The 19,684-nt window shown below is 30.2% G+C and overlaps 1 protein-coding gene across 1 annotated transcript; it reads left to right on the top strand.

Annotated features, from left to right (window-relative positions):
- Window positions 1–7,701: 7,701 nt before the first annotated feature.
- Window positions 7,702–10,959, top strand: LOC131172103 (ankyrin repeat-containing protein NPR4-like). Its single transcript, XM_058133052.1, has 5 exons — window positions 7,702–7,742; window positions 7,802–8,298; window positions 8,617–9,155; window positions 10,052–10,647; window positions 10,724–10,959. Exons 1-5 carry the CDS (start codon window positions 7,702–7,704, stop codon window positions 10,818–10,820), a joined length of 1,770 nt encoding a protein of 589 aa, XP_057989035.1. The 3' UTR covers window positions 10,821–10,959.
- The last annotated feature ends 8,725 nt before the right edge of the window (window positions 10,960–19,684 follow it).

Here is a 19,684-nt window from a genome sequence, read left to right as displayed (position 1 = left end):
GTGTTCAGTTTTTTTATATAAGCTGGACAACCCCAAATCTTAACATGCTTAAGACTTGGTTTTCTTCCATGCCATATCTCATAAGGTGTGGAAGAAACTGATTTTGATGGAATCCTATTCAGAATATACAAAGCTGATTCTAATGCAAATCCCCAAAAGGAGATTGGCATATAAGTATAGCTCATCATACTACGTACCATATCCAATAGGGTACGATTTCTCCTTTCAGATACACCATTCAGTTGTGGCGTTCTTGGAGGAGTCAGCTGGGAAACAATGCCGTGCTCTCTCAAGTATTCATCAAATTCAGTACTCAAATATTCACCTCCACGATCTGATCGAAGAGCTTTAATACTCTTTCCTGTTTGATTTTCTACTTCAGATTTAAATTCTTTGAACTTTTCAAAGGATTCATGTTTGTATTTCATCAAATACAAATACCTAAACCTTGATTTATCATCAGTAAAGGTAATAAAATAATGAAAATTGCTTTTAGCCATTTCCTTAAATGGACCACATACATCACTATGTATTAGCTCCAAAATATTTTCAGCCCTTAGCCCTTGTCCAACAAAGGGTGATCTAGTCATTTTGCCCTGAAGGCAAGATTCACAAGTTGGAGTAGGCTCAGAGCCCAATGAGGATAGAATTCCCATTTTCTCCAATTTTGTAATCCTATCTTCTACAACATGACATAACCTTAAGTGCCAAATATATTTTGAACTTGAGTTGGTTTTCACCATGGCATTGCATTCATTTAGATTGCTATACTCTAGCCAGTGGAAACACTTTCTTACTGGCAATAGAAACACTTTCCTGTTGGAAACACTTTCCTTTGCCTTTGTCAGCTTTGGTCTTCCTTTTCTGTTTAGCTATTTTCTTGGAAGGACCAGGAATCTGAGGTTTCTTTTTCTTATTGCCCTTCTTCTTGTTGGACTTTCCAGCAGAAGAAGATGCAATCAAAGCAACCTCTTTTCCCTTATTGCCCGGCATATTCTTTTGGGTAATAACCAGCATGTTGAGTAAACCAGCTAAGGTGCATTCCTGTTTAGTCATATGAAAATTTGTCACAAAATTCCCAAAAGACTCAGGAAGGGACTGAAGAATCAAATCCGTCTATAGTTGGAAATCCATGTTGAAGTCAAGATGTTCCAACTGCTCAATCAGCTGAATCATCTTGTGGACATGATCCCCAACATTCTGTCCCTCAGACATCCTCATGCGGAACAGTTGCCTAGATATCTCATACCTAGCATTCCTACTGTGCTCACCATACAACTCTTGTAGGTGAAGGAGGATCTCACTCGCACTCTGCATGTTCTCATGCTGCTTCTGTAACTTATTACTCATGGAAGCAAACATGTAACACTTAGCTCTCATATCATGCTCCTTCCACTTGTCCAAAGTTTCATTGTTCCTCTTGAGTGGCCTCTGGAGGTAAGGGACCAGGAACATTTGAATCTAGAACATATCCTATATGTTCAAGGTTCAGGAAAAGTTTCAAATTTCTTAGCCAATCAGAGAGATTAGGTCCTGTCAACCTATTGCGATCAAGTATGCTTGCAAGGATATTGGATTGTGATGGTTGTTCTGTGCTCATTATTATCAGAAAATTAATTGTAGAAAATAACCAGATTAATTAGTAAATGTATCAAGTAATTAACCAAAATAATTATGGTCTTCTAATCAAATTGGTCTTCCCACTAACTTAGCGAATCCTACACTTCCAAAGTAGAAAACGAAAATCCTAGTTGGATGGATTTTTAGTGGGTGATTGAATTCTTATAATTCTATTGATCATCCTCAGGTACATCCGTTATTGGAATTACAATAAACTATAAGTGAGAAACTCCTTGGCTATCACATCTCATGTGAGGTTCAATCCTTTACCTAGCCCCTAATGCTCAAAATCTCAGGAACATCCATTATTGACTTATCTTGCATTAGTTAAGTTGATCCCATTGAGCCAGTAATTATGCAAATAATTTTAATGTCCTCAGGTACATCCAATATTGGCCACCAAACCATTTACATATTTACAACATCTCATGCTTAACAATTATTCTTAAGAAAATCTCTTAAATTAATTGCATCTTATGCAACTATTTAAAATTTCTTAAAATAATTGCCCCAATGGAGGGCCCATGTTATAATTACTTTAATTATAACATTTCCAACTTAATCATTTGTTTGGAAGATTTTGTGGTCATCCTAATTACTATTAAGGTCTCACTTTGCACATTATCCATTTAGCATGCATATATCATATAATTGCATACATTCCCATACATCTCATGCATTCATGATAAGCAGTAAATATGGTATCATCATGGACTTTCTAAGGGATTCATTTCATTCATTCATTTTACAAGAGTTGCTGAAGGAGTACATAATCAACACTTGATCTTGAATTCCTCCCACTGGTCCCACCAATGCTCTTGACCTCCTTGAACTTCTTGCAATCCCATTACATAGTAATCCTTGGCATACCAAGGTGAATTTACAAGAACTTAAATAAATGAAATTACAACCCAAAAATTATTACAAACTTAATAATACATGCCCAAAATAAATTAAAATAAATTAATTAATTTACAATCCCAAAGAAACATAAAAGAAATAAATCCAATCACATTGGTCTTTTATAGTCCATGATCATCCATCATGCATATCACTATTTAACAATTAAATAAAATAAAGATACTTAAATTAAATTGAATATCTCATATTCAACTTAAACATCCAGATTTGAATATGATTCAAATAAATTTAAAAATTTAGATTTGAATCTCATTCAAACAAATTTAAAAATTTAGATTTAAATCACATTCAAACAACCTTAAAAATTCAGATTTGAATCACATTCAAACATTTTTTAAAAAATCAGATTTGAATCACATTCAAACATTTTTTAAAAAATCAGATCTGAATATTATTCAATCAACTTTAAAAAATCAGATTTAAATATGATTCAAACAACTTTAAAAATTCAGATTTGAATCACATTCAAACAACTTTTAAAATTCAGATTTGAATCACATTCAAACAATTTTTAAAATTCTGATTTGAATCATAATTTAATTGTGTGATTAAAACTACTAATTAAACACTTTAATTAGTCAAAGAATAGGCCTTAGATCATACAACAATTGCAGAATTAAAAGCCAAACCTTGAACCACCCATGGAAGCCAAACCTTGAACCACCCGTGGTGTTTTTTTTAAGTATGCTGCCACCTTGCTTTGCAACCAGCAATGAACTTTTGATCTCATGATCAAACACACAATTAAATCATATAATCAACAATCTAAATGGCAAATATAGTGGCTCTGATACCAATTGAAGGAACGGAAGCGTGAAAAACATAAGTTTATACCATTGAATTCAAAAATTTCATCTAGGGTCACATGCATCATGCAAGATTTATTTTTATCTATTTGATTTCAATGATAAACAACATATTAAAACTCTTTTAATATGTTTTTGGATCTGTATTTGCCATTTAAGATTTTTAAATTAATCAGATTAATTTTAGAACCCTAGATTAAATCAAGAACGATTACACTAACCTCTTGATGCAATCGCAATCTGTATGCATGCCTTTGAGATTCGTCTTTAGGACACCAGATGTTGTCCCTCTAGCTTGTCCACACCAAGAACACCTATGGCAGCCCTTGAATAGCTTCTAAAGCTTTTTCTATTAATTAAAAATTCAAGTTCTGCCTTTTAAGAGATTAAAGATGTAAACAGGACACTAGAAACAATTTCTAGTGTTCTTAATTCAAGAGATTGATGGCTAATCTCTTTGAATTGATGAGAGATGAAGAAGAATAGATGGAGAGCCTCAAAATGGCGTGACAAAAGAGGAGTGGCTGCTGGTTGCTTTTCTTTTTTCATAACAACACTTATATAGCTAGGTTAACACTTTAAACCCTTGCCACATGTCACCCTTTGATTAGCTCTAGGTTTAAGTGACCCAATCACATTGTGCCAAGTGTCAAACCTATATTTAATCTTAATATTAATCATCTCACATGACTAAAAACATTTGGCAAGCTTATGTGTAATCCCATGTGTCACCATCTCATGGTGCCACGTGTCACACTGTGAAATGACCAAAATGCCCTTGTGTCTTAATTTTGAGTTCTTAATCCAAAATAATTATTTCTCTTCTTCTAATTAATTTATATCAAATATAAATTAATTAATTAATCTCTATTAATTAATTTCTCATTAATCAAATTCATATTTAAACACTTTAAATATAAATTTAACTTATACTATACATCCAATAATCTAGATTTGGTTTCAAGTCATGCTAGGGACTTTGTAATCTAATTGCAAACCAAACCTATTTAATTAATCAATTAAACTCTTTAATTAATTAATTAAATCATATTTAAATAGGTGATAACTTGTGTATGTGTGTGACTTACTAGGCTCATCACTAATTGGCAATGAGACATGATATCAACTCTTAATATCATCAGAACTCTTTCTTACCATAAATGATTTCTCTAAATCATTTTATGCACCTCATAGACCATGGTTAACACCTAGCATAGCATGCCATGGACACCCAATTAGTAATAAGGTTTACCTTAAATGAACCTATAATCATATGTTACCATGCACTAGAATCTCTCTGTTACAAAATCCCAACTCAAGCTGGAGTCATGGTTTATGTCAAACTCCATTTGCTATGAATATTATGTTCTCTTTAATTCCAGTTCTTGATTAAAAAGATTTTCTCATCAGAAACTATTTTCTGAATAAATCTATCTGTCCTGGCCAGGAACTTGAAACATCAAGAACAATTAAATGAATATAGGATTTTATCTCTATTTACTTAGAGGAACAGATTCCATCTTGATCAACATCTACCTCCATATATAACTAATAGGAGCCAACACATGCCCACATACCCATACACTTTACAAGTATGAAAGCAGTATCAAACTCAAACTACCTATATACAAGATAACTGTGCTATCTCAGGTCTAAAGATTATATGCACTGATATGATTTATGACAAAACATTGACAAGAGTAAACTCCATGTGCTTATCATAAGTGTCACCGTTCGCCTACTTATCATGTATAAGTGCCTATCATGTTTGTTATATGGCATGAGACTCACCATTCCATCTTATTTATATCTCATATAAATAACTTGGGAACAAACATGAATACAATCTTTCTGTATAAGTCATGTCCTTATTATGAAGTATCCTCGATTGTGAACGTATTTATGATACTTTGTACTATAAATACTGTCACTCATATTCTTAACAACTTAAGAATAGAATTTCTAACAAAATATCAATGGACATTTTCTATTACACATAAATATATTATGTAAACGGAAAAGTGAAAATGCCTTTTATTAATAAAATATGTACAAGATACATATTAAATGATATACTCTAGGGTATACTACTAACAAGATTTAGATTATACCGGTCCCGGGTCCGAGGTCATAAAGCTGCAGTTCATAGTCTTCATTGGCGATCATCCGCATTAGCCACCATCTCAATTCGGCCATAACAGCATAAAAGCACGAAGACTTGTGAGTGGCCGCCTGATCCTTCAATTCCATTACCATGGCACCCTCGTCCCTACTCAGGGCGACCTTCTTTGGAATTGATGGGCTCAGACATTGCCAGCTACGTGGGAAACCTTCAAAACCCTTCAGAATCTTGCTCCTCAACATAAAGAAGCGATTCTTCCAATTCTTCAGTGAAGAGGGGAGATCGATAAAAAGACCGCAGTGCAGTTTGGCTTGGAAGAACCAATACTCGTCGTCCTTTCGACGAGTAAGCCTATGCAGCTCGGCAAAAACCTTCGCTGTAGGCTCGAGCTTCTTGGCCCGGCATAAGCCTCTAAAAGCCACCAGAATTCGCCATGAGTTCGGATGTACTTGGGCTATACATACGTGGTGGAACTTCAGAATGTCCTTGAAGAAGTCGTCAAGGGGAAACCGAAGCCCGGCTTTTAATTATTCTTCATACACCATGATCGGTTTCTTGAAGGACTGACGACAACTCGTCCATGGGAAGATTTTCTCTCCCAGAGGAAGGTGTCCGTCTTGATTGTGCCGCTTGACCGTGGGCTGAAGCAGAGGTCGTAGGAGGCTCAGGTCGCCCACTTGGCCTGACCACCTCAACTTCGTCCGACGTCCAAGAGATATGGACGGAAGGGGGGCTCGCCGCTCTCTGACCCTCGGCGCCGCTCATTTTCAAAGAAATAAAAGAAGTTTAACTAAGAGAAGGATTAAAACCCTTACCGGAATGTGATCGGTGCCGGAAAAACTTGAAGAAATGAGAGAAAGTTGAAGTTGCTAGCAGAGTGCTGAAAGTGACATAGAGGAGCAACTGATGGACCCTCCCCCTATTTATACCCGTTTGAGCATTCAATGCTCACAGAGTCCCAAGCAACGCATCGGTTAGCGGAATCCGCCCGCTTTCCTGACACGTCGCGGGAAGGTTCCAGAAACACAATAAATAAAATAAAATGAGATCGGTTAGCTAAGGCTGTCGGATTAGGGCAAATGTTCAGAGTCACAGATCGGCTAAGGACGATTTAATTAGGGACCAGATCGGATATGCACACCAGAGATCGAAAAATTAACCAATGCGATAATTAAATAATGACATTCAAATAAAATTTCATTTCATTTCCAAAAGGTCAGATTACCTCATTTGGGCGATCCCAAGAGATCGGATTACATCATTAAGAGAACCTTCAAAGATCAAATTTCATCATTTGGGCGATCTCAAATCGGGAAGCGATGAGGGACCCGATGTGAGAGAGATCGGAAAAGAGTCATAACAGAGAGATCGGAAGGAATAGAGATCGGAAAGCAACAAGAGGACAAAAGACTTCCAATAACTTTCTTCATAATCAGGGCCGAGGTAGTTAAAGCGTTGCAGGCGTGATCAAATCTTCACCGCACGCCTCATTTGCAGAATCGCCCACATTGCTGACAGACGCCAAGACAGTTATGGCAGTCCTGTACATCTCAATCTTCACCGTTGATCTTACTTGTAAGGACAAACCCGGAACCCTTGAATCAAAAAGTAGACGACAGGACTGGCGCCTTTTATTCCCAGGCTTCGGATCCGTCTTGACAGAAAAAAACCTGAGCCGTTGGATTAAAAAAGAGAAAGGACAGATATTCTGAATAGGATCTCAACCGCCCATTTTGATTCTCTTCAATTCTCATACATCGGATTATGTCCTTTTAAATCCAAACCTTCCATCTCCCCAGAAGAGATCCTGACCCTTCATTAGGAACACCCGTTCCCTATAAATACCTGTATGCAATACTGTAGAAGGGAAGACACAAAAAGGTGGTGGTGATTATAGTGGAAAGGCTCTGAAATTTAATTCAGTCTTGACGCTTTGCCATTCTAAGCTTGCATAAAAATTGAGAAACTTCAGAAACTAGTTTTCTCGAGTATCTCCATTGATAGAGTTTTCGAACCCTGAAGTCCTTCATTTTCAGTTTGTTCATCACTCTACCACACCATTTCTGTTCGGTCTCGTCTTCATCACCCCAACATCAACACATTATTCTCTCAGCTTGATCTCATTCTGACCCAATTTCTGTCGCTTCGGTTCAACTGCACTTTAACCTTGTTTTTGCCATCTCGAAGTAAGCATTGGTCCTTGTATCACCAACTTTCAACTCTACAATACTTATGATCTCCAGAGTCAGTTTGATAGCCTCGACCTCACACAGGTAAGTGCCTAGACTGTCATTTTGCCGAACGCTCACGTTTTACTTTCTTTGCTTTTAAGTGAAAGATCCACAGAGTTTGTAGAACAGGTGCTTGGTATTTGTCCGTCACTGTTACTGAAGGTCAATGTCCACGGTGATACTCCGTTGCACTTTGCAGCAAGGTACGGGCATGCTGGTGCAGCAGAAGTGCTCATCGAGCAGGAAAAGGCTTCACCAGAAATAGATATAGAGAGCGGAGAAGAGCCAAGGGCGAGGGAAAGGAAGATGTTAAGGATGACAAATGAAAATAAAGATACGGCCTTGCATGAAGCGGCACGATATCAAAGAAGTCTTGATGTTGTGAAAGCAATAATGAGATATGAAGATCCTGATGAGTTTGCATATTCTGCCAATGATTGCGGGGAAACTCCGCTTTTCGTGGCTGCTGAAAATGGACGTATAAAGATAGTTCTTGAACTATTAAGAAATCCCAAATCACAATCACTCGCTTATGGCGGCCCCAATGGTAAAACGGCATTACATGCAGCAGCAATGTACGACTTCTCTAAACTTAAAGGTAATTCAGTAAGCAGATTAAAAACTTCCTATGTGTATATATTGAGTATTTGTGTATTATATTGATTTAAATTGGTTATATGTTACTTGAATTTGGTTGCTAACAAGAAAGGCAAAACTCTAACTGTAATTGAATGAAATTATATTTTAAAATTTTCACGTATTTTCCTTGAAGCCTTCGCAATTTCTTTGTATATTATTAAGTTTTTATACACTACAAAAAAAAAAAAAAAACTTTTAATAAAATTACCACAAATTTTTGGTAATTTGCTAAAATTTATTAGTAATTATGAATTTGGTCTTGTTGACTTTCTTCCAGCTGAAAAGAAAGAGGAGCATATGCTATTGAAGATGTTAGGTGAGCTATTGGACAAATGGAGTAGTTTGACCAAAGAAACAGATGAAAAAGGATGGACTCCACTTCACTATGCTGCTTATAAAGGTCATACTTCAGTGGTCGAACAACTATTAGATAAGGATCAATCTTCTGCTTACGTTGTCGACAAAGATTGGAAGAGGACAGCTCTTCACATTGCAGCCGGTCAAGGCTTCCAAGAGACAATGGAGACTATCATTTCTAAATGCCCGGATTGCTGTGAACTTATTGACATTAAAGGCTGGAATGTTCTTCATTACGCAGTGATCAGCAAAAATAATCAAGTACTACAAGCACTGCTTCGACATTCTTCATTAATTTACCTTTTAAATCAAAAAGATAGTAGAGGAAATACGCCTGCCCATCTGTATGAGATTTATCATCCCCGTCCCCCTTCTTTCATACGAAAAGGAGATATTGATATCTTCCTCTTTTGGTGGAAAGCGCACGATCAAATTGAAGGATACTCTTCGTCAGAGAAGGTCAGCCAACTAACATCAATGCTTTCGTAATAATAATAATATTCTTATCTTTTATGTTAGAATATTATGAATTTTAATTTTACAAAATTTAATTAAGTTATTTTTTTTTATTAAATGTTAATTTGATATTTACCGTTACACATTTAGAAGAACTAAATAAAGTATCCATAATATATTAAAAAAATAAAATTAATTGATTATTTGATCATCATCACATAACTTTGAAACTCATAAGAATTTGTATTTCTATACCTAGATTTTTGCTGAATATTTTTTATAATAATTAAAATAATTATTATATCAATAAATTTTGACTCAATAATATTAGAGTTATTTTAAAAATTATGAGATAGTTAATAAATAAAAATAAAATTATTATAATATTTATAATAATTTTATATGAAATGCGGATGTGGTGGAAACTTGTGAATTGAATAAAAAAATATACGGTGAAATCTATGTATTTGTAAACTGGCGTAAAAATATAAAAAAATCTAATTGCATGCTTATTCCTATTTGTGATCAATACACTTCTAAGTATTCAATTGATTTTAAACTAAAAAGTGTGATAATTCTAATATTAATGATTTATAATTCATTGATAAGTAAAGAAATTTTTAATTCAATTTTGGAAATATAGCGAGTAGTTAGTATATTTTTGGCATATCTTAGGAGCAAATGATAAGGTGTCGGCTATATGAATTCTCTTTCTCCACTCTAAACGATTTTTGATAAATAGGGGCAAATGATAATTAATCCAAAAAAAAAACAACTTTCTTTCAAATGCTTTGAGTAAATATGAATTGAGCAATGCAAAAATGCTACAAAAGAATTGATTTCTTTTTTATTATTATTATTTATTTTTTGAAGTAGCTAATATTCTAAAAGTGTTACAGGATGAACATTTGAGATGGATGAAAGAGCTTGGCACTGGACCATTGGGAGAAATTAAAATTCAGGATGAAAAAGTAGAAATGAGAAATAAAAATATGCTAGATAAATTTGAAAAAGCCAAAGACTCTCATTTGGTGGCTGCAGCACTCATAGCAACAGTAACTTTTGCAGCAGCGTTTACTTTACCCGGTGGTTATATAAGTAATGAAGATGATTTAAAGAAGGGAACGCCTATTCTAAGCAGAAATTCAGCTTTTAAAGCATTCATGATATTCAATACTATAGCTATGGTTTTATCTACTTGTTCTGTTTTCATCCATTTCATGTTAGTGATTTTAGGATATCTGAAAGCAAACTATTGGTTAATAAAATGTGCTATCAGTTTCCTCTTTTACGCTATAGTAGCAATGGTGATTACATTTGTGACAGGTGCTTATGCAATTCTAGCACCTTCCTTGAGAATTAGCATTTGTGTCATCGGATTGACCTTCTTCATCTTCCTATTTTATGCCATTATAAAGGTAGTAAGGAGTTTCATTTATTCGGACGACTATAACGATGTTGATGAAGCTAGTTTCTATGATCAAAAAAATATTTTGTAAGTAGTTTTCTTTATTTTATTTATATATTGTTAATTTTTCCATGACGTTAAACTTTTTATTCGCTGTTGGAAGGTTGTGGCTCACCGGCGGGAGCTTTTATTGGTTGAGTTTCTGTTATCGGAAGCTTCGACGTTTGGTCAAAAAGACTGGAAAGCAGCTGAAGAAGTGAGTCGGTCTATTCATCAGCTGTTATTAGATGCAACTTCCACGAGGAATGCAAATGGTCTCTCCGTTCAATTGAATGTATTCGATTTACATTTGAGTTTATTGTGGCTTTTTTTTTAAAAAATTTTTAATTTGAAAACATTTAGAAGAATAAAAAATAATGTTATTAGCTTAATTGCACATCTGTGGCACCTAATAATGTCTTTTTTTAGATTCATAAAACTTTATTATATATTATATACTAATTAAGTATTTTTTATAAATCAACGAATATAGTTTTTTTTATAATATTTTTATGTTATTGCTATAAATAAATAAATAAATAAATAAATAAATATATATATGTATATAAGCTTATCAATAAATGTAGTAGTATTTACACAAGATTTATAAATTCAATTTTAATTAGAACTAACTTATATATAAATATAATAATTAAAAATTTTAGAAATATATCTATAACTTAAAAAAATAAATTTGTTTAATATAAATTTTTTTAATGAACTTATAAGAAATTACATTAAAATAAAACTTCAAAAAATTAATAAAATAATTCATATATTTGACTGACAAAAATTAATTTCTTTTCTTTTTTATGTAAATTTAATATAATTGTATTAAAATACTTTTTACATAAACAATTATAATTAATATAGAGATAGAAATCTATTAGAATTCATTAAAATAGTGATTCATATAAATAAAATATCTTTTTATTTTTGTAAATAATGTAAATCATAAAGATATCTTTATGAAATTTTATTTTGAATTATATTATAAATAAAAATTAATTAAGTAAAATTTAAATACAAGTAGGACTAAGAATTTTAGATTTATATAAACTCTAAAATTAAATAAATAATAAAAAATATAATTGTAAATACTATACATAATAAAGCGTAATTTGAACAAAGCTAATGTTCCTCTCTCCCTTCACACATTTATATATTATATAAATTAGAATTATATATTTACTATAAACAAAATTAAATAAGTGTATGATAAAATGTAAATGTAAATAATTCTGAAAGGAAGATTATATAGAATAATATTTGTAGTCATGTTTTGGATAGAATTAAATTTAGGGATAGGTTTCATTTGTTTTAAAAAAAATAATTTATTTGCAAAAAAAATTTTTTTACTGAAAAAAATAGTTTTGAAACATAAAATATTTTTTGTTTTTCGTTGTATTACTAAAAATTATTGTGATAACTACCAAAAAAATTTATACATTTTAAATTTTTACAATTGTAGAACAGACAGTAGAATAGAACATCAGATAGGCATAGAGAACAATAGAAGATATCACAGAAGGAGATTAATTAGGAAGGAACATAATAGGAGGAGAATCAGGATTGGTACTTGGAATATTGGATCACTTATAGGAAAATTAATGGAGCTTTGTGGATACCTTGGAAAGGAGAAGGGTGAATATTGCTTGCATTCAGGAGACTAAATGGGTAGGAGAGAAAAGTAAGGAAGTGAGTAATTCATGGTATAAACTGTGATTTACTGGAAAGGAGAGAAATAAGAATGGTGTGGGCATAATCATAGATAGGACGTTGAAAGATTCTGTAATAGCTATGAAAACAGTAGGAGATAGAATTATACCAGTAAAGCTAGTACTAGAAGGAGAAACAATAAATGTATTTAGTGCTTATGCCCCACAAATAGGACTAGATAGTGAGAGTAAACAAAAGTTTTGGGAAGATATGGATGATCTAATGCAAAACATACCGAATAAAGAGAATGTTTTCATAAGTGGAGATTTAAATGGACATGTAGGAAGTGATAGGCAAGGCTATGAGAATGTTTATGGAGGGTTTGGATTTGGCAACCAAAATGAGGAGGAAAAAAGTATTTTGGATTTTGCTATGGCATACGACTTAATACTAGCAAATATCTACTTTATAAAAAGTGAGTCACATTTAATGACTTTCAAAAGTGGGCAACATAGAAGCCAAATTGACTTTCTCTTAACCAGGAAGACAAATAGAGCTCTATGCAAGGATTGTAAGGTCATTCCGGGAAAGGCTTTAACAAGTCAACATCGGTTAGTGGTCTTGGATGTCAAGTTTAGTAATAATTCAAGTAAGGTTAGAAGAAATAGTGTAGCTCGAACAAAGTGGTGGGAGTTCAAAGGAGTAAAGTAAGTGAAGTTAAAAAATGAGCTTCTTGAGTCTGAAGCATCGAAGTTGGATATGGAGACCAATGATATGTGGATATAGATGGCATTAAAGATTAGAGAAGTAGCTAGAAAAGTACTTGGAGAGTCTAGAGGACATGGACCACCCTCAAAAGAGAGATGGTGGTAGAATGAGAAAGAGAAAATGGTATAAGAAATTACCTAAGTGTGATAATAATGAGGCATATGAACAGCATAAGATAGCAAAGAAAGAAGCAAAAAAGACATTTAGTCAAGCAAGAGCGCAGGCCTTTTAAAAGTTATATGAGAAACTTGGAACTAAAAAATAGAAGAAGATATTTATAGATTAGCAAGGAGGAGAGAAAAGAAATATCAAGATCTTAATCAAGTTAGGTGCATTAAGGATAAAGAAGGAAAAGTGTTGGTGAAAAATGAGGACATTAAAGAAAAATAGAGAAATTATTTTGATGATCTCTTTAATAATAGTTAAAATGGTAATAGCGTAAATATAGACTACAGAGCAATAGAAAAGAATGTGAATTATACTAGAAGGATTAGATCTTTAGAAGTAAAGAAAGAACTTAAAAAAATAAAAGTGGGTAAAGCCTGTGGACCTGATGGAATACCAATTGAAGTGTGGAAGTATTTGGGAGATATGGGAGTGGTATGGTTAACTAAATTGTTTAATAAGATTCTAAATTCAAAGAAAATGACTGATGAATGGAGGAGGAGTATTTTAGTACTTATTTTTAAAAATAAGGGAGACATATAGAGTTGCTCATACTATAGGGGAATTAAACTCATAAGCCATACTATGAAGTTGTGGGAGAGAGTTGTGGAACATCGACTACGTCATGATACTTCTATCTCTCCTAATCAATTTGGCTTCATGCATAGTCGTTCAACTATAGAAACGATCTTTCTCATTAGAAGCTTGATAGATAAATATAAAGATGCGAGGAAATATTTACACATGGTTTTTATCAATTTGGAGAAGGCTTATGATAGTGTTTTAAGAGATATCTTATGGAGAGTGTTAGAACAAAAGGGGGTATCTATTAGGTACATACAAGTGTGGAAAAATATGTATGAAGGAGCAACTACTATTGTGTGCACAGTGAGAGGGGACACAAGAGATTTTCCTATCTCAGTTGGATTACACCAAGGTTCAGCTATAAGCCCTTACCTTTTTACATTAGTTTTAGATGAATTAACGAAACATATACAAGAGAGTATCCCTTGGTGCATGATGTTTGCAGATGATATAGTTCTGATAGATGAGACGCAAGAAGGAGTTAATAGAAAGCTAGAGCTTTGGAGAAGTACTCTAGAGTCAAAGGGCTTTAAGTTAAGTAGAACGAAGATAGAATACATGTATTGCAAGTTCAGTGAAGGCCGAACTGGTAATAGGGAAGGAGTTAGTTTGGATGGAGTGATACTGTCCCAAAGTAATCACTTTAAATATCTCGACTTAGTCTTTCAAATAGCTGAGGGATGTGAGGAGGATGTTAGTCATAGAATTAAAGCCGGATGGTTGAAGTGGAGACGTACCACTGGAGTTTTATGTGATCGCAAGATTCCCAATAAGTTGAAAGGAAAATTTTATCGTACAACCATACGACCGGCCATGTTATATGGTAGTGAGTGTTGGGCACTGAAGGAGTCGTATGTGTCTAAGATAAGAGTTGCGGAGATGAGAATGTTAAGGTAGATGAGTGGCCATACTAGACTAGATAAAGTCCGTAATGAGAGTATTAGAGAAAAGGTAGGAGTGGTACCAATTGAGAATAAGTTGAGAGAAGGGAGATTGAGGTGCTTTGGTCATGTGAAACGTAGACATACGGATGCTTTAGTTAGACAAGTAGAGCACATTAGGTTAGAGGATAAAAAGAAGAGAAATGGTAGACCTAAACTGACTTGGAGGAGAGTAGTACAACATGATCTAGAAGCATTACACTTCCAAGGATTTAATAAAAAATTGTTTAGAGTGGAGAAAGAGAATCCATATAGTCGACCTCAAATTTTTAGGATAAAAGCTTAGTTGAGTTAAGTTAAGTTGAGTTAAATTTTTATAATTCTATCTAATACTATAAAAATTGACAATTAAATCTTAAGTTTTTTTTAACTCTTATTAATTCTATTTTACCATTAACAAAATCATTATCTACCTAATGGAGATGTCATGTCTGCTGCTATATCAGATGTCACGTCATGCCAACAATAGGGTATAATTGGTAAAAGTTGAAAAGTATAAGATTTAATTGGTAATTTAATTAGTATAAAGCATAATTGTAAAATTTTGAATAAAAATTACAAGTTTTTTTTAGCAAATTTTTCTAAAATTATTAAATTTTAAAATATAAATTATTAATTATAAATATACTTTAAGTAGATTATTAATTAAAACATATAAATTGAAACAGGTTCGATTATTATTCATATAATATAATCAGATTTAGGATGGATTCGGATATTTAAAATACTAATTTGATTTAAAAAAGATAAATTTCATGGTATTTTATATTGTCATCTCCAGTATAATCTAGAGACTAAAAATAATTTTTTTTTTTAAAATATTTACTATAAAAGTGATATATAATTAATTAAAATATATATCAATAATAATAATAATTAAATCTCCAAAACTAGTTATAGTTGACTATATGAATCATTTTTCGCTATTCAATTATGTTCAAAACCAATGTTGTATAAATATTCAAACATTGTAAATTTTTAATATTACTTCATTTCATGTCATTTTAATATTTCCTTTTCCATTCTCATTTTTTTATAACTACTTTATCATATTTTCGTATTGAAATATTTTGAAGTTAATTAAATTAACTAATCCAAATTGAATTGTTAATTAACTCTCAATTTTAAAAGTAAATTGAAATGGATTGGGAAAATTATCAAAAAAATCCCGTGCTTATAAATTTTTTACAATTATACCCCATACTAAAAAATTGCCAATTAAACTCTATAATTTTTAACTATTAGCAATCGTACATTATCATGGCATGACATGGCATCTAACGTAGCGGCTGACATGGCGTTTCCACTAGTGAGATAACGGTTTTATTAACGGTAGAATAGAATTAATAAAAGTTAAAAGGTTTAGGGTTTATAGTATGAGTATAATTGCAAATTTCCATCGCTATTTTGGTTTCCATTGCTAATTTTCATCACTTATCTTGAATTTCATTACTGATCTGTCACTAATTTTGGTTTTTTTTTCTAATTTTTTGCTTATTCATAGCTAATTCTTATTTATTCCAAATTAGCCATTCAATTTATCAATGAGTTTTATAAATTCATTCTCTGTTGCCTGCATCTTGAACCACATCTCTATTTTGCTTGTTTCAATTGGTAGAAGCAAACCTAAAATTCTCACAATTGTAAAAGATGTATCCACTTAAAAAGAATAATGTTTTTGAGATACATATATATATTGGTAATTTTCATGTAAATAATTTTTTTTTTACAGTAAAAATATTGGTGACAGATATATAATAGAGAAGATTTTAGTCGTTGATGACTCCGCTTGTTTTATGAAAATATTTTACTAGAAAATATTTTTTATATTTTTTAACATTTAGGACACTTAAGAGAAAATATTTTTTATTAAAAAAAATTAAATCATTTTTAAGAAAAATAACTCAATCTTTTCAAAATAGAAAGTTATTTTTTGTTTTATAAACTTTGATAATTTCATTAAAATATGAAAATATTTATATATACATGGCATAAACACATATATTTAGTTTAATATTATAATTAAATAATGAAAAATATTTTTATAAAAAAATATTTTTAATAAAAAATATTTTTTATATACAAGCTATTTTCTGTAAAATAAGCGGAGCCGTAACGATGAAATAAGTGCATCACCATGGATATATAATTTGTCCAAATAATAGTTAAATTGGTAACAACTAAAATGGAAGTCAGACATAAGAATAGCTCTCCAAGTCTAATCTACATCAATTAATGGCCCAGCTGCTTGTGCTAAAATGGCTTTCATTCAACCTTTATTTATCTAATAAAGGGAAGAAGAAAAAAATAAATAGTTAATTGCTCATTTATTCCCTTCTAGATGGCAATGGGGATCTATGGATTATGCCCATATATCACTTATTTAGATATTGATTGGATAGCTAAATGATTGATGATAATAATTCTGAATGATTCATTGATAGAATCATTAATATATATGAATGGGGAAGGGGGTCAATCGCATTGTCAATAATGCTCTTCATGATTTATATTATTTATCAAATTACTAATAAAATATATCTGTAGTGATAGCTGTGTATATTTGTTGCTAATAACATAAATTAGTAACGACAATCCATTACTAATTACCTTTAGCAATAGTGTGCTATTCTAAATAAAGTCGTTGCTAATAATTTTTAGCGTCGACTTACCCGTCGGTGGCACTTTCAACGGTGCGAAGCTATTTTATACAAATTTATCATTAATAATTTTTAACGATAAATTATATATTGTTGTTACTTTTAGCAATGAGAAGCTATTTAATATAAATTTATCGCTAATAATTTTTAGCGAACAAATATCTATATCTAAATTTATAAATAATTTTAATTTTTAAAATTACTATTATTAATATAAATTAAAATTTAATATTATTTTAATAATAATTATACTTTTACTAAAAATTATATTACAGTTCTATATTATTATAAACTCATTAAAAATTATTTAGTTTATTACAATAAAATTAATAAAAAACACTAGACACCAAATTTCACTCATACTAATTTAATTTGTTAATTTATAATATATATAAATATGGGAAGGGAATATTAAATTAATAAATAATAAAAAATATAATTATAAAATTTAATAATATATTATAAGATAACATCTCATAAAGGTTTATTTAATATGTATTTCTTACCACACAATTTATCATTGAGTATAACATATTATATACTAATTTAATAAAATTTCATTCTAATTTCTACTTAGTGTAAAAGAAATACTTATTTGCTAACGTTATAATTAATGTCATTATTAAATTGCAGAATAATCTTAAGAATTTGCATGGACACAAGAAAGTAACTTTTAATGTTCTTATCCATTTTGTAATTTTTTTATTATCATTAAAATTTTAATTAATTCGTTAATCTATCACCTATTATAATTATAATGTTAAATAATAAATTTTAGGTCTTATCATATTCACTCATAAATTTATACTTTTATATTTCTATTAATATATATTTTTAAAATGAAAAATTGCAATATTATCATAATAAAAATTAATATATTATATTAATATTGCATCAGATAAAAAATTAATAAAAAATTATGTATAAAAATATTAAATTACAAGTATATATAATGAGTATAGACATCGTAAGACATACGTTAATAAAAAAAAGGTTATTATAAATATTTACAAACTTATAATATTAAATTACAAAATTACTGTTAAAAAAATAACTATGTAATTAACATATACAATTATAAAACTATTATTAAAAATTAATTATTTAATTAAATAAAAATTTATATTTATATCAATAGATGTAAAATTCTAATCATACTTGTTGTCAAATATTTTATTTGTTATAAATTTGTAGCTTTTTTTTAAATATTAATAATAAATAGTTTTTACATTTATACACTCTATTTTCATACGACAAGATTCAAGGTTAATTAATTTTGACTAATAATGTTTTTCCTTCTTAACTATATTTTTGTGTATTTTTTTTTCTCCAATCAGAACAAATTATTTATAAGTTTTTAAATTTTTTGAACTTTTGTGTGTTATAGTTATTACTCTTACGAGAGTAGCTGCACTTTAACATAATTATTAGAATTTTGTTATTATTGCCAATATCATATGAAGCCAATATCTTTACAAATTTAATGATATTTATATAAGTTAAGATAAATTAATTTTTCTATTTTTTTATATTTAATATTGATGCATCCTATAATATTTGGGATGATTAATATTATTTTTAAATAAAAGTACATTTTACATGTGATTATATGAGATTTTAATTTCTTGGGTCTATCTTAAATGTAAATTAATTATAATTTGTTAATATCCTATTAACATTTGTTTTTTAATTTATCAATCAATCTTAGTAGGTTGTTAATTTTGACCATAAGGATATAAAGAAGCCTGATTATATTTCTACATATATTTATATGAAAAATTATAGTCCTTTCAATATTAAATTTAAGTTATTATATTTTAAATTTTTTAAAATAATAAAAATAAGAGAAAGATATAAAAAGAAAAAGAAGAAAAAAAAATTGACGACGTAAAAGTATTAATTATATAATTAGTATGAATTAATTAAAAATGCACTATTATATTTATATTTATATTTTAATTTATAATGTATTTGTAACTTATATAATATAATATAATTTAAAAAATAAAAATATTTATTAAATATATTAAATAGATTTTAAAATTATTTGTATTGATAACATAAAATTTTGAGATATCAATATAATGAAAATGAAAATTTTATAATGATAATGCACTAAATTATAAAATATATTTTAAAATTATCTTATTTTTTAATTTACAAATAATTTTCTTTTACATTGATCTAGTATGCTACATTATTATTCAAATTAATATTATTTTAAATGATGAAAAATGTAATATAAGTAAATCAAACTTATTTAAAAAAAATAATAAAATAACAAAATTTAAATAAATTTAATTCAAT

Source organism: Hevea brasiliensis, chromosome 13 (assembly GCF_030052815.1).
Source record: "Hevea brasiliensis isolate MT/VB/25A 57/8 chromosome 13, ASM3005281v1, whole genome shotgun sequence".
Lineage (NCBI taxonomy): Eukaryota > Viridiplantae > Streptophyta > Magnoliopsida > Malpighiales > Euphorbiaceae > Hevea > Hevea brasiliensis.
The sequence above is the reverse complement of the archived record's forward strand: the minus strand, read 5'-3'. Positions and strand labels throughout refer to the sequence as shown.

Excerpts from the sequence above, each read along its gene's own strand:
- LOC131172103 (XM_058133052.1), top strand. The coding sequence starts at position 7,702 with ATGATCTCCAGAGTCAGTTTGATAGCCTCGACCTCACACAG. Across the intron at positions 8,299-8,616 it reads CGACTTCTCTAAACTTAAAG|CTGAAAAGAAAGAGGAGCAT; the intron begins GTAATTCAGTAA and ends ACTTTCTTCCAG. Across the intron at positions 9,156-10,051 it reads GATACTCTTCGTCAGAGAAG|GATGAACATTTGAGATGGAT; the intron begins GTCAGCCAACTA and ends AAAGTGTTACAG.